At 31.7% G+C, this 17,418-nt stretch overlaps 1 protein-coding gene across 1 annotated transcript in view; it reads left to right on the plus strand.

The window, feature by feature from the left end:
* The first annotated feature begins 3,652 nt into the window (after nucleotides 1-3,652).
* Nucleotides 3,653-17,418, plus strand: part of LOC140441707 (NPC intracellular cholesterol transporter 2 homolog a-like) — a 38,787-nt gene continuing 25,021 nt past the window's right edge. The window contains exon 1 of the mRNA XM_072532589.1: nucleotides 3,653-3,939. Within this exon, the coding sequence (XP_072388690.1) occupies nucleotides 3,843-3,939 (97 nt within the window). The 5' untranslated portion in view covers nucleotides 3,653-3,842. The remainder of the gene's footprint in view (nucleotides 3,940-17,418) is intronic.

A 17,418-nucleotide genomic window follows, 5' to 3' on the forward strand; every position in this document is an offset into this window, starting at 1 on the left:
TTTTGTAACTCCCGTAAACCGAGGTTCCAGAATTCGTTAAAAATATTGCTCTCGTGGCCCTGAAGCTTTTCCCTACACTTATTAGTGCAACTGCAATGCGGTCCCAATTCTCGACCAGGCACTTTTTTTTCGTTTTGTCGCTTACATATGGTTGCTCTTAATTTCGTCGAATGTTTCTTTTTGATCTTGAATAACAGTGTTCATTGCTTTGTCTCCATCGACTTGTTGTAGTTTTGTCGGGTGTGTTTGGTTTTGTCCTTTTTCTTGACGGACCTTGTTCATTATCCTACAACAAAATGCAATAATATAACAAGCCATGTCACAAGCCACAACAATCATAATTTAATCTTTAATGGTAATAATGTGACAAGCCACATTTAACAAAAAAATTACGTACCAATGTATTTTCATCACTTGAGTCACTTCTAGATTGTACATAGTCAGGATCACGGTCACTGTCATCGAATGTCGACTAAACTTCAGTATTTATCTTACTAGAATCGTCAGAACTCACAGAAATATCTGAATCGCTTTCGCCCATGTTCGCCATTTTGATGTGGCTTGTCATTAGTAGATACTAAGACAAACTAGATCTATGCAACACTATTACCAAAGGTTTGTCGCGTCATCTATTAACGACGGGCTGAAATAAATTTTTAGTGGCTTGTTATATTATTACTTTAACCGATCATAGCACTAACTCTTTTTAAACTCATGTGTGGCTTATCATTGTTTCACATTAAGCTCTTCAATTAATATTTCCACGGTATTTAAAGGTCGTTATAATACGAAACAGGTTATATAATGTTATATGTATTATATATTGTAAATCAAGGGTGTGGTTATGCTGTCAATTTATTTGTTCGTTGTCGTCAGTATAAATGTTGACATATAACAGCTAGATTTACATTTTCTATGACGTTAATTTATTTTGTTTTTTTTTAAGAGGTTAACTTCATGATGTTTCAGGTTAATTAATGGATATCTTTAATTTTAATAATTTATTTCTGCCACAATTATAAATAACTTAATAAACATTTTAAAAGTTTTTCTAGTGATTCCCAATTGTAAACAGATAGGACATATTATGTAAGTTTCTTTTATATTTTATTTTGGTATAAACCCATTTAATTTGATTATCTGTTTGTGTAACTGTTTGTTTGAGACAAAACTAAATGTTTATTTCATTTCTCTGAACTGTGTTGTTTATTTTAGTTTAGAAAAATCTCCTAACCTTTTTTGTGTTTACTTTTTTAGGAAGGAAGAGTCTTTTTTGTTTTTTCATCCAGCAAGACTAAGATCCTTCGAAGCGGCGCCCTCATTTCAAATTGCTAGAAGTCTTTCTTGTTGTTCTATTTGTTCATTTGTTTCAGTAGATTCATGTAATTACTCCTTTGTTTCATTTTTTGGTAGCTACCCCAATCCGACCCTTTGTCATTCAACTTATCCACGACCCCAGCTTTCCAATTAACCCCTTAGTGCCGTCCGCATATGTAACGAAATTATTTGGCCGACCATAGTGTAAGATTATGAGGGGTAGAAAATTGGAACAGAAATTATGGGGTGTAGATTGAGCAAGCAAAACAATCAATACTTGTAACAAACAAACAGTTACACAAACAGGGGTTATACAAATGATTTAGTTATTACTGAATTGTGCAATGCAATAGAACGTGCTCCTTTGGGTATAGTAGTGAAAGAAAATAGTGGCAAGTACTAAAACAAGATATTAGACCGAGATAATTAAACCACACGTTGAAAGCTTTCATCCAATTGTAAGTCATTATAGACGACAAACGCACCGAACATAAGAACATAAAGTATTTGCCCAGAGACTTATCAATTACTTTAATGTTTTCAAACTTTCTAGAAAAAAATCCTAGCTATTGTTCGATAGAAATGTATAGGTCTACCATTACGGAAATGCACATTTCGTAAAAAATGCCAAAATCGGACAAATGTTTAGAGTGTGAAATTTTCAAAAACATAGAAAAGGAAGCAGACAAGGAAAATAAAAAAATACCTCTGGAAAGTCTAGAGAATTATAAAATTCACATTGATAAAGCAAAAAAGGCTAACGAATTCTATAAATCCGATACGATTTTAATAATTTGAAAGAAGTTAATTAAATCCTCAAGGAAGGCTTTAGAAGTTTTAGAGGTCGAAAAATCATATAAATGGGAGAACAAAAGAAGAGCCACAAGAAAAAATAACGATGTTTTAAAAAATTGTGAAATAAAATCGGTTGTAGAAGTAAATTTTAACAAGATCACAAACACTATTTTTCAAATCAAATTTTACCAAAGACTACACTGAACTTGACTTTTTGCAAAAAAATATGCGGCTGAGCACTACTTACTCGAACCACTAACAGTTACTAGGAGAATTCCAGAACAAAAGAAAAAAGCTATCCTTAAGGCTTTAGTCCCTGTAATGCCGATAAATCAAAGTTTGGAAAAATATTTCTGTAAATAATGATTCATTAGATTTATTAACGTCTTTTGAAGAATATTTAACATAAAAACAAAAGAATTTAATATGACAATCTCATCTTAAAAAACTAAAACAATAGTAGTCAGTAAAGAACCAACCAGATGTATGGTATCAGTATTAAACAAGTAATGGAAATAAAATATCTGGGAATTACAGTCTAGCTATGGAGACCTGGACAAAGAAGTGAGAGATCAAGTACAAATTGCAAATAGACTGACAAAATGCCTTAATAACACTATATTGCGAAACAGACACATTAACACTGAGATGAAGTCAAGAATTCATAAAACCAGTGTAAGACCAATAATGACATACGCCTCAGAAACAAGACCCGACACAACCACAGCGCAAAGCCTACTGGAAACGACAGCGATGAGAGTACTAAGACGAATTACAGGAAATACGCTGAGTGGTCGAAAGAGAACTGAAGACATTAGAAGAAAATGTAACGTACAGTGTATACATGAATGGACACAATACAAATACAACATAGAAAACAGAATGGAAAAACAGTGTAAGCAGAATGGAGGAGACCCGTGTCCTCAAAATCGGCAGAAGAAGTATCGGACGACCGCGCAAAAGATGTAGTGACAACCTTCCATAGAGGTATTAATCCGCAAATGAACAAACATAATTGCTTATAAAGAGGAAGAAGAAGAAGAAATAACAATGAACAATGTGTTAGATAAAATTTAACAGGTCAATGATCCTACAATCATTGCATATGGGAAAGTTACTGATCGCGGGTTAAACAATTTATTCCCAAAAATTTCGCCCGAGACCCTTCCAATTTTTTTTTGATACATTTTTGAACAATCCGCAAAGCAACCGAATTAAAAACATTTTTCCAGGTTGTAAGGGAGCGGCCTCATATCCTGGACTATATAGTATGTGAAGTATACAAATGGGACAAATAAAAAAATTTCGTGCAAATAAAAAAATTTACTAAAAAGAAGTTTTTTTTGGAAATATAATTACTAAAAGTAAAAAACACAAAAACTAGAAGAAAAATATACCATAAAGGAGTCCCAACTGACAGTGTACCAGATACTTTATCGATTAGTACTATTCCGGAATAATTATAAACACAATTTAACAATCAGCAAAAAACCCTAATAGAATTTGCAAAGATAAAAGCATAAAACTAAATTGAATTTTTAAACTCACAACTTTATCGTGTGTACTAGCACAGGTCGCTTAAAATTGGTCATACATACGACGAAAATCATTTAAATTAATTTTGGTTGAATTAAAGATAATGAGAAGCTAAATAAAGTGGTCGTCGATGATTTACTCTCAGTAACTAAGTCGTTAATTGGTTGGACAGTCTTGTATCTTTGCTCTTCAAAATGGGATCGAAAAAAATAGTGATAAGTGTGGTGTGTTTAATCTTAGTTTTAGGTATATCATTCTGTTTAGCAGATAGTGACGATATTGAGGATTGTGGTAAGCTTTTAAGCCTTTTTTGTTCGTTTAGCAAAATAGTTTATATTTGCTCCATATACATGCATTATACAATATTAGTTTAAATAAATTTACATTGAATTTTCGGTGGTTAAATTATGTTTTTATTATTCTGAAGCTATTCTCTTCTGGTATCTTAATTAAACTTAATATTTTTATTGGAAATAAGCCACAATTTTACTTTCAAATAAGTTTGTTTTGAAATTTCGATTCCCAAAGAGTAAATCAAAACGTCAAACTTATTTAAAAATAAAATTGTAACTTATTCCCAACAAAAATACAACATATGTAATACGTAACAAGATTTTTTTTCGACAATATCCTCAGAATTTTCGCAAAATTTCACATGTTGTTCTTATGTTATTTTATTATTTTTTAAGATGATAGGAAGCGAAGAGTATCAAGTTTTAGTTTTTTAAAGGTTTAAGTGTGTTTTTGATTAGTATGTAATGAGAAAATACTAATAACCCTTTTACTGTTCATTTGACTGGACTATGTTACTAGTAGGTTTTTTTCTCTTTTACGTTTCTAGATCAGAGAACGAACGATTTTCTCATGATACTCTTTGATATATGTATCTTATAAGTAACTGCTTTTGATCAATTTGGTAATAACAGTATGTAGTTAAAAAAATATGCAAAATAATAAACATCCATTTGTTACTTATAAACAATATAAAAACAAATCATGAATGTGTTGCTTATGTGAGTCCATTTTAAAAAGGTAAAAAAGAAATAATTAGATTTACTCACAATCAGTTTAATTTTACTACCTCAGACGACCTGTTTCGCTTTCTAAAATTTGCAAAGCATCATCAGGTCGGTGGTACAAAGTAAATTAAATGCTGAAATTATAAAAAGCCCATATTAGGGTGCTGTCTTATAAGGATATAGATCAAAAAGTTATAGATCAAAAAAGTTTTAGTAATTGTGCCAATATTACATGCCTGTGTTAATTAATATGCATAAATTGCATTAGCAGACAGAGTAACAACCCACAAATTGGTAAGAGAAAAGTCTGTTGAATTGTGATACATTAGAAATAAACAAAATACTACTTACATTCCGGCACAAGAATTACTATATAGTGATTGGTGAGTCATAGTTCAAACTATCCCTCACCGACCTGATGATGCTTTGCAAATTTTAGAAAGCGAAACCGGTCGTCTGAGGTAGTAAAATTAAACTGATTGTGAGTAAGTCTAATTATTTCTTTTTTACCTTTTTGATATAGAAACAATGTAAGATGCTATTTATTTTAAATAATTTATTTTGCCGAAAAAGCATATAAAAAATATTCAAAATTTCAAAAATGCGAAAGAAACATTTGATATTACGTGAATTTTAAGAAGTTTCACTTAACAGTTATTGCAAAATTGAAAATGTTTATCTTAAAAAGCTTTTATCATTATTACAATATTATGCACATTAAATTAAAATTAGTATGCATACTTTATAGGGTCTACATAAATGCTGGAAGCATCCAATTGAAGAAAAAGGTTTTATTTTATTAAATTAAATGATTAAAAATTAAAAAGTTTATGTTAAATATTGGTAAATAGGTTTGTAAAAGTACTGTGATTTTAAGCTCATAAATAATATAAATAAATCAAAAGCAATAGCAGTAGGAAGTTAATTTCTTTTTATTGGCCATGCTGGCATTTTTACACGAATTTAAAATAAAACATAATGCTCTATGACCCATAAATCCCGCGTTAGCCCTTTCTTTTAATTTACCTAGCTTTATTTATAAATAATAAGAAATTTAAAAAGAATTTTTTGGAATTTTAAGAATTTAAGTTTAGACAAAAATATTTTAAAAAAGATACCTGCAAAAATAAACTGTCCATGCTCCGCCAAAGATAAAAGGTTTAAACAAGAAGTGCTTTTTAATTTTGCTTATTATTTTTACATTTCCTTTTTTTAGATATTAAAAAAATATCTTACTCAAATTAATTGTTATAAATTTATAATTATATAATTTTAAATAAGTATTATGGACATAAGCTGTACATATAATTAAGATATTACAATTTACATACTTAATTTGACTAATTTGGTTAGTCAAGAAGATATTATTTATCTTGTAATACTAACTATACGTAACTATAATAAGTAAACATTTAAGTTATATTCCTACCAGAGATCTAAGAGAGTCATTATTGTTAATTATCGATAAATGTCTACCGATCTGAGTTTGTCAGGCCATGGAGTGGGGTGTCAACTGGAAAAATGGCGTGCACCCTATTCTTCATGCTATCGCATGCTGGACAAGCCATACAGTCTGTAGTCAACACCCCGAGGTATGAGCAGGAACACAAAGTGAATAAATACTCATACGCTTATGAAACGCATCTGGCGGATCATAAGGGCCTTCACATTTTACTCTTTTTCAACATGTCTTGAGTGAAATGTCTTTAATCTTTCCTATCAGCCTCTCTTGGCTAACTCTTGTTTCTTCCGACCCCGAATAGCGATTAAGTTTCCGAAGGCAGACGGGTCACTATATTTCCTTCTACTACAACTCTAAAACTCGCCAACACGCTTGGCCAGCACGGCGTTTCAAGGCCAAATTTCCCCTCATGATGGATACATCAAGTGTACGGCCCTCAGTCCCCGGCAGTTCCAATTTCCCTGACCAAGGTGGCGGTTAGAACAGTGTTGGAGCAGAGGGTGCTAAGAATCACCGGAAGAGATCAGGCCACCAAAACAAACGACAAATGCATATATGTGCCTACAATGTACAAACTTTATCAACAGAAGCGTCAATGATAGAAGTGGAGAATGAACTACAACACATAAAATGGGATATAATCGGTATAAGTGAAGTTAGGCGTCGAAAAGAAGATTAAATAATACTTAAGTCTGGAAATATGTTCCATTTCAGACTAAACGAAGATTCATTTGTTGGAGGAGTGGGTTTTTTAATTCATAAAAATGGGTACCAAACATAATCACAATAAAAAGTATATGTACCAGAGTCATTTATCCGTCAGACGGATATTCTCAAGTTAAAGTTGATTTCATGTAATCGAATAAACTATTTTATAAGTAAAGTCGTCCCAGGAACGCCACTCAACAATATTGGCAATATCATTTTAAAGTCGTCTACTTTAAAATGTATAATGTATGTCTAGTCTAGGCGGGATCTGTTTTGGATTGGACATTTTCCATAGAAAGCTATATTTTTTTGCTGGAATCACTTTAGGGTGTGCCCAATATCGACAATCATGATATGCGCCAGTCGCAAACCCTGTGCTAAATTTTTTATTTAACAAAATCTGAAAAAAATTGAAAATTTCTCATTTTTTTGCTCCTATTTTTGTTTATAATTCGGAAAATATTGATCCTAGAGAAAAAATTATAAGAAGTTAAAAGTTTCGTTATTAATTTTTACACAATATTTTGTTAGCTAGAAATTGAAAATTTAATGTTTATTGTTGAAAAAATAGCAATAATTGGAAAAAAAAGTACAAAAAAATGAAGTTAATCCTTTAAATGTTTTCGACTTTTTAAACTTGACCTACAAGCTCCATATTCCGCCTAGAAAAACCTTTTAATATGTTTAAAACGTACGGTAAATTTTGTTAAGATCGGTCGGATAGGTTTTGCATATTAATTTTGCAACCCAGCCTACTGAAAAAAAAAATCGCAAATTTTCAAATTTATAGTAGGCCCTAAATAAGGCCCTCAGATAGATGCAAATTTTTTTTACGCATAAAAGAAGGCTCAAACTTTCAAACGCTTTTTGTAAAATTCAAATCGGTTCACTAGGAGAGTCTAGAAATTGTTTTAAACTTTACTGGTCATTCACTCATACACTAATAGTGGGGGACATTCACTCGAAATGTGAATCGGCGAGTTCAAAATCATAGCGCGCGCTAAAAATTGCATTACCTCGGCTTCTTGTTAACCAATTTTCCTCTTTTTTTTTTGAGTCGATGTCTCGGACGACAAGGATTTTAAATATCATATTTTCAAATACCATTTTTAATTGCAAAATTGGGAAATTTGCAAATTGTATGTTAAACAAGTAATTGCATTTTTTTTCATGCATTTTTTTTGAGCTTGCAATTTATACATTGAAGTAAATTGTTACTTTTAGTAAACAAATATGTATTTATAAATTGATAATAAATAATTTATATTGTTAAAACAAAGGCGAACGAAAAAAAAAATTTTTTTTCATAAATAAACTTTATTTTGACTCAATCTTCAATAATTTTTTTTAAAGTATTTTTCTTTTTTTGGAAGGACAAGAATCTTCAGGTCTGACCTTGCAACCAGTAAGCCGAATGTATCGTTTTTTTTTTTTAAGAAACGTCTTTTAATGTTCTTTAAGTGTATAAATTTTGAAATTGATATGTTTAAAGCTCGTAAAGATATTCAATTTGTTTATAAGCCTAAAAAATGTTTAAAACTTTAAAAAATTTTCTAGGCTCTCCTAGTGAACCGATTTGAATTTTACTAAAAGCGTTTGAAAGTTTGAGCCTTCTTTTATATGTAAAAAAAATTGCAACTATCTGAGGGCCTTATTTAGGGCCTACTATAAATTTGAAAATTTGCGATTTTTTTCCAGTAGGCTGGATTGCAAAATTATTATGTAAAACCTATCCGACCGATCTTAACAAAATTTAGCACACGTTTTAAACATATTAAAAAGTTTTTCTAGGCGGAATATGGAGCTTGTAAGTCAAGTTTAGAAAGTCGAAAACATTTAAAGGATTAACTTCATTTTTTTGTACTTTTTTTCCAATTATTGCTATTTTTTCAACAATAAACAATAAATTTTCAATTTCTAGCTAACGAAATATTGTGTAAAATTGAATAACCAAACTTTTAACTACTTATAATTTTTTTTCTGGGATCAATATTTTCCGAATTATAAACGAAAATAAGATCAAAAACATGAGAAATTGTCAATTGTTTTCAGATTTTGTTAAATAAAAAATTTAGCACAGGGTTTCCGACTGGCGCATATCGTGATTATCGATATTGGGCACATCCTGAAGGGATTCCAGCAAAAAAAATAGCTTCCTATGGAAAATGTCCATTATGGTCTGAATTTCTACAGATCCCGTCTAGTCTAGTCTGAATTGTCAATATAGATGAGTCAGGTAAAATTAAATTATGAGAACAATTTTTCACTAAGTTACAAAAACAAAATTTGTTTAATTTACTAATGTTTGTATTTTGAGAACGATTTCCGAAGTGGAAATTGAAACGTCAATAAACGTATTTTAACCTTTAATTGTGGCTTGTTCCCATTTAAATAATAATTTAAAATGTAATAATATTATATTGTATATAATATTGGTATAAGAGAGGTAAAACTTGACATTATATACCGGGTGTACCAATTAAACTGTGATTTTTTTTAAGGTTTGCGTGTCCCTCTGGAATGTTCTAACATTTATAAAATACTGAAATTAAAACCAAACTGTAGCCATGTTTTCTTAATATTCTGTTTTTGATTCATTCGCTCATGTTGGATAATAAAAAAGTAAAAAGATAGTCTAACAACTAGCCTTGTTTAGCCATAATCGCAAATGCCGATTATTTAACGGCCAGGGCAGTTACTAATTTTAAAAGGGTGCAATATGTTTCGTAATCCATTCTCAAATAATTAAATCAATCACCACGTTCCAAATTTAATTCCTTTAACAAGTTTACATGAGAAAACTAGTTTCTCATTAAGAGCCATTTTTTCATCCATTTTGTTCGTTTACGATTTGTGTTTGATTTTATGGTAAACGCCGCCGCTACTGCACACAAATAAATTCATTTCATATTCAGACAAACTACTAAACATAACTGAAACAAAACTGAAGTACCTATGTGTGCAACTCGTGTTGCACATTTTTGTTCTGACAGACTTGGTCGTCGAACAAGACTGTCGAGCAACATCGCAATTTGTGAGTCGCTTTACTGATCTTCTTCTTCTTTAGATGCAAATCCACTAATGGATGTTAGCGATCACATTTTCCATTAATTCTCTATTTCTTGCAATATGTATCAGAGATTGTATGTCGTTAATCCCTGTCCATTGCCTTATGTTTCGGAGCCAGGACATTTTCTTGCGTCCCATTCCTCTCTTGCCTTCAATTTTACCCTCGATTATAAGTTGGAGGAACTGGTATTTTTCATTTCGCATGATGTGACCTAGATACGCCGTTTTCCTTTTCTTGATGGTTTCGAAAAGTTGGCGTTCTTGGTTTATTCTTTTAAGGACATCTATATTTGTGATTTTCGCTGTCCATGGTATTTTTAGGATACGGTGATAGAGCCACATTTCGAAAGCTTCTAATCTGTTTATATCCCTCGTTTTGAGTGTCCAGACCTCTACGCCATATAGCAGCACTGACCACACGTAGCACTTAGTAAACCTTAGTCTCAGTTGAAGATCGAACTCTGAACAAGTCAGTACCTTCTTGAATTTTACGAAAGCTTGTCGAGCTTGCTCAATGCGACATTTTACTTCCCTGTCCGATGCCCAGTCTTCAAAGGCACGATCCCAGGTATTTAAATTTACTCACTCTTTCAATGGACTTAGTATTCAGTGTTATGGTGGAGTTTTCAAGTGCATCCAAGTTTCTGGAGATGATAATAAATTTCTTTTTTTTTGGTATTAATCTCTAATCCCATTCGCTTACTGTGTTCTCCGATTATAGTGACAAGTTGTTGAAGATCGACTATGTTGTCACAAATTAAGACACCATCATCAGCATATCGTTTGTTGTTGATCAGTACTCCATTCACTTTGATTCCCATCTTTGCATCCTACAGAGACTCTTGAAATATGGCTTCCGAATAAATGTTAAATAAAAGAGGGGAAAGCACACATCCCTGTCGAACGCCCCTTCTTATATGTATGGGTTTGGATATAGAATTGTCTATTTTTAACTGTGCCGTTTGATGCCAGTACAAGTTTTCAATGCATCTTATGTCTTTTTGGTCTATATCAACTTTCTTGAGGATCTGCATTAACTTGTGGTGTTGGACACGATCAAACGCTTTTTGGTAATCTAAAAAGCATAGGAACACATCCTTCTTCTGATCGTAACAATTTTGGACCAGCACCTGTGTTGCTACTATTGCTTCTCGTGTTCCTAAACCTTGCCTAAACCCGAACTGGGAGTCACTGATGTCCCATTCACATTTTTTGTATACTCTTTGATGTAGTATTTTTAAGAATATCTTTAAAGTGTGACTCATCAGGCTAATGAGTCTGTGATCCTCACATCTTTTTGCATGGACTTTCTTGGGCAGGGGAATAAAGGTAGAGCGTAACCACTGTTGAGGATAGCAGCCAGTTTCATAAATTAAGTTAAATATTTTGTGTAGTGCTGAAATTCCCCTTTCATCCAGTAATTTGAGTATTTCTGACGGGATTTCATCTGGTCCAGGTGCCTTATTGTTTTTTGAATTGAATATTGCCTTTTCTATCTCCTCTTTGGTGATTGAAGGGCCAGTCAGCTGGTCGTCTGTATAAACTTCACTCATGGGGCTTTCGTCATGGAAGAGCTCCTGGATATAATTTTCCCATATATCAATTTTTTCATTTTCACCCAGCACTATCTGGATATCCTGATTAACTATGGTGGTTGGTCTTCGTTTTCTGTATATTCCAGCAGTCTTCTTAAGCTTTTTATGTAAATTACGGTCGTCGTGCTGTCGTTGTAAATGTTCTAGATCGATACATTGTTGCTTAAGCCATTCATTTTTTGCTATTCTTATTTTTGCTTTTATTTGCCTGTTAATGTTTTCATACATATTGCTGCCATCTTGTTTATTCTTGTGTCTTCGTCGTTCTTCCATTAGTAATAGTATTTCGTCTGTCATCCATTTTTGCCTCTTGTTATTTTGTTTGTACCCTAAGTTGTTTTTCATGATGTCTGTTACAGCACTTGTAATCGTATTCCATGTTGGTGTTAGATCTTCGGCAATGTTTGTCGTCAATATTTGAATTTGTGCGTTTATTTCATTGCTTATTTCTGCTTGTATCATTGGGTCTTTCAGTTTGTCCAGTGCTATATGTTGTTGAGTTTTAGGCTTGTTCTTGCATGAAAGAGCGATCTTTATGACGGCCACTAATAGTACGTGGTCAGAAGGGACATCTGCTCCAGGGTATGTGCAAGCTCTGTTGACAGTTGTGCTGAATCTGATGCTCTTCATTTATTACAAAGGATTTGCTTTTTTACACTAATTAATTACCATATATAATAGTTTTTATTTTTATTTTTATTTTTAGATAATTAATATTAAATAAATCAAACTGAGAATTTGAAAAATTAGCCAATAATATTCGTAAATTAAAAAAAAAACACTTTCGTAAAATAAAAATGAAAAACACAGATTATTCTTTATCTTACTGTACAACTAGTAATCTTTAGAGGTCAGACGTCAGTTCGTTGGAAATTGTATTAATCAACACTAATTAGAAATTATTAGACAAATAATTTTCGTCGTTACTTAATTCAAAGAGTACAATCATATTTCCTGGTATAATTAGGTTAATCATGTTTGCAGTCCTATGAAACGGAAAAGTTGTAATCGCTATTGTACTGTCATAAAAATTATGAATAATAAATGTCCCTATTATAAGTACAAAAGAATATATTGTTTAGGTATTATCAGTTGTTGACACAATATAAATAAACTTTTCATTAGAAATAATCAGTGGTTTTATTGTGTAGATATTATTATTTGAGTTAATAACTAAACAAAAAATATAATATACAGGGTGAGTCATGAGGAACTTTACATACTTCTACCATATGTAGAGTCCCTCAGGGAGCATATCATGTGGCCACTAAAAAATGTCAACTCCTCTTCTTTATTAATTAATAGGGTGATTTGTGTAATTGACCATTTATTTCATTTTACTGTAGTGTTTATACGGCTCATTTGATTTTTTTAATTTTTGCATGATACAGTACACTACTATCAAGCATTCGACTGGTATTAGCTAAACTAAAAAATTCCAGGACTGGCTTTGGAAAAATTAATTTAGGGATTCGTAATTAATATTACACCCTGTATAAATTTTTTTGTTTAAATGCAATAAGTGATTTTCAAACTACATAAATAGCCAATGAAAACGACATATGCGACAATGTTGTCGCACTTTTATTAAATTTTTAGTGAACGATCAAATCTTACCAAAAATAAAACAACCATAATGAAGTATCAAATTATAAGGTATTAATTTAAACAAATGTTATAAATTTCAAACATTTTAATTAAAATGAGTTCCTACAACATAATCTAATACGTAGAAAATTAACATCTTTACTGTCACTTTGTATTATCTCTACGATAGAATCAATTGTTTTTCAATTTTAAATTTTTACTCATAGATCGTATTGGGGCATTATTTTCGATAAATAATAAATTAAATTGATTAAAAAGTCAAACCTCTTGTATGTGTTAGTTTTTGTTGATTGTAAATGATTAAAATTTTATGTCAAATAATAATACATTGCATCAACTGTACTAAATAAAAATAAATCTAAAAAGTTTAAAATGAAGGTTGGCGTTGACCGTTTGACGTTTCTTGATATTTTATACCCATTGTCATTATTGTCATTATCAATTGTTATTTATGTGTACAAGAATACATATTTCTTCTCTCATATCTACGTTAAGTACATTGTGTTAGTTTTGGTAGAGCTTTTGCTACTTTCGTTCAAAATGCCACATCAGTTTTCGACCACAGAATATGCAGAAATAATATTTGTTTATGGATTCTGTAATGGGAATGATAGGGCTACTAGTAGAGAATATCGCAGCATATTTCCTAATCGTCGAACTCCCAGTCATCCAACATTTGGGTCAGTTTTTAATTATTTGCGAGAAAATGGCACTTTTCCTAGTGGAACAACAGAGCGACATGTAGATGAAGCGCAGGAAGATGACATTATGGACGCCGTTACTATGAACCCTACAATAAGCACTAGACAAATAAGTCGAGAACTCAATGTTACTCAATCAAAAGTAAGTAGAGTCTTACAAAAAAATAATCTATACTCATATCACATTCAAATGTAGATGGATTAACAATAATCGACCAACGCTATACAGGACACTATTTACAGATGAAGCCCAATTTACCAGAGACGGGATAAATAATTCACGAAATTCACATGTGTGGGCAGAAGAAAATTCCCATGCTATTCGAGAACGTCGTTCTCAGTTAAGGTTTTCGGTTAACGTGTGGATTGGTGTCATAAATAACCAATTAGTAGGTCCCCACTTTTTTGATAGTCCTTTAACAGGGCAGGTCTATTTGAACTTTCTACAAAATATTTTGCCGAATTTGCTTGCCAACGCGAACGTTGCTATCCGAGGGATGTATTTTCAGCATGATGGGGCACCCCCACACTTTTTACTTGCAGTGAGACAACATCTCAATAATGTTTGTGGCAACAGGTAGATAGGACGTGCAGGTCCTATTTCGTAGCCTTCAAGATCCCCTGATTTTAATCCCGTTGATTACCATATTTGGGGACGATTGAAGCAACTAGTTTACGCAGTGAATATTAATAACCGACAACAATTAATTGATAGAATTATACATTGTTGTAATACTATTAGAAATGGTCCCCAGAGTATCCGTAATTCAATACGTCAATTAACAATTCGGCAACAAAAATGTGTACAGGGTGCAGGGTTCCATTTCGAAAATCTATTTTGAATTATTTTTATTTTGTTACCATTATTGTATCTTTTTCAGTTCTAATTTATGGGTTTATCATAACTATGTACATATTTTTAGTTTTTTTTTTTTAATTGTTCTTCGTTATTGTTAGTAGTTACTGTTTTTTGTTGTGCAGTGACTCAGTTTATCATTTCAATTAAAATGTTTGAAATTTATAACATTTGTTTAAATTAATTACCTTATAATTTGATACTTCATTATGGTTGTTCTATTTTTGGTAAGATTTGATCGTTCACTAAAAATTTAATAAAAGTGCGACAACATTGTCGCATATGTCGTTTTCATTGGCTATTTATGTAGTTTAAAAATCACTTATTGCATTTTAAAAAAATATATATACAGGGTGTATTATTTAATACGAATCCCTAAATTAATTTTTTTAAAGCCAGTCCTGGAATTTTTTAGTTTAGCTAATACCAGTCGAATGCTTGATAGTAGTGTACTGTATCATGCAAAAATTAAAAAAATCAAATGAGCCGAATAAACACTACAGTAAAATGAAATAAATCGTCAATTACACAAATCACCCTGTTAATTAATAAAGAAGAGGGGTTGACATTTTTTAGTGGCCACATGATATGCTCCCTGAGGGACTCTACATATGGTAGAAGTATGTAAAGTTCCTCATGACTCACCCTGTATTACTGTAATACTATTTAATTTTAATGCTGCAAAACCAATATATACTATAATATAATAATTATTATTATTTTTAATGTGTCCTACTTAATTTACGCTGTTGTGGACCGTCTAGCTTACGAAGCAGCGACAGGTGATGGTCAAGTGCAATTAAATAAAATAGTCCTAAGTGATCTTAAATTGTGCTTAAAAAACGTAGTTAGTTGTGCGTGGCAATACAAATGGTCGCAGTGTTCCGAAAAACTAAGGCAAATTAAATACAATGCTTTACAAAAACAAGCCTTTGTGTTACCTAGAAAAAAACAAGTCATCTTTTCTCGACTTCGACTTGGTGACACCCGCCATACACATCTTTACCGAATTACAAGAGACAATTCTCCATACTACAACCAGTGTCAAACCAACAGTACAGTAAAACATATTTTGACCGAATGTCAAATTTTCCAGGAAACGAGAAGTAAACTCAACCTTCCCAGCCACAACAGCGAGCTTCTAGAGACAACAATCATCTAAACAATATTATAAAGTTTTTAACTGCTATAGGCATAAAAGATATTTAAATTTTTTTTTTGTGATACAGACTAGATAAAATAATCTAGTCTGTATCACAAATTACATATATCAATCTTCTTCCATGTTAGTATGTAATTAATATTTACTTTTCTTTGTTCTAATATTTCATTGTTGTCGTCTATAACCTCAGTGGTTCGGACGACATTAAATAAATCAATAAAAAAAAATAATAATAAAACACTGAATACTTTTGTTTTCAACACTTCCACAAAACTCATTATAAATTAATATCACTACAGCTGTTTCCGCAGAGTGCCTTTCTCAAGTGAACTATTTTTAGTATGTGTTTAGTATTGATTCTGTTCTGTTTCTATTGTGAATTCATTATAACTATGGAGTGAATTTATATAAGATAAGAATTTGCAAAGTTGTCTTTTATTTTTTGTAAAACATACCAGTACATCATCTATACAGGGTGTTTCAAAAAAGGTAACCCTGTCTCTAGGGTATGTAAAAAACTGAAAAATAATTGGGGTTTGCTTAGTAAAAAATTTTTTAACGCCATCAGTTTTCAGGATACAGAGCATTAAAGAAAAAAAATTTTTACGCATTTTTTACGATTTTGCCGAAACTACTGGCAACATTGTAATGAAATTTACATCCCATGAATTTGTTTTTATATCTGATTCTCATAGAGGGCGCTAGTTACACGGATCGTACTAAGTATTAGTCAATATAACTTTTTTAAGAGTATAATTATTAATCAAAATTTCAAGTCAACTTAAACATCATTCAATTTTACACGAAAAAGGTACTCTTGATAAAACTCGATACTGTGTACCGTTTTCGGAATATTTTGATTTGAAAATTATGAAGTAATAATTGATGATTAATATACGACCAAACTGCGTAGTCCAAAGGGTTGAAATCGCATGACCGAGGAGGCCAATGAATCGGAGCTTCTGCACCTCTACCAATCCATCGATTCGGAAAATGATTATTCAACCAATTACGACACATTCTATCAAAGTGTGGTGGAGCTCCATCGTGCATAAAAAATAAAGATCTTCGCTCGTTTAGCGTTAAATCTTCTAATATCTCGAATAAGGAATTGTTTAAAAAATCAAGATACATATCACTTTTTAAATTTTCAGGTAGAATATGATAACCTATTAATTTGTTACCTAAAGTTGCTGCCCAAATATTAACTTTAAATGAGTGTTGGTAATGTGATACCCTTTTGACTCGTGGATTCTCATCACACCAGTAGTGTGCATTATGGGAGTTAAACATACCTTGTCGCGTAAAGGTGGCCTCGTCCGTAAAAAGAATGCATTTTAAAAAATTTGGATTGTGGGCTATCCTTTGTTGCAATGTTTCACAAAAATCCACTCTAACAGGTAGATCATCTGGCAAGAGCTCTTGGACTTGTCTGTAATGATAAGGATGTAATTGCTGTTCTTTCAGTATTCGCCAAGTACTTGAAGAAGAAGTATTTGTTTGTCTTGCTATATTCCTTACGCTAACTGTTGGATTTTGATCAAGTAAATTTAACATATTATTTTCTTTATTAATTGTTCTTGTTATTCT

This window comes from Diabrotica undecimpunctata, chromosome 5 (genome assembly GCF_040954645.1).
Source record: "Diabrotica undecimpunctata isolate CICGRU chromosome 5, icDiaUnde3, whole genome shotgun sequence".
Lineage (NCBI taxonomy): Eukaryota > Metazoa > Arthropoda > Insecta > Coleoptera > Chrysomelidae > Diabrotica > Diabrotica undecimpunctata.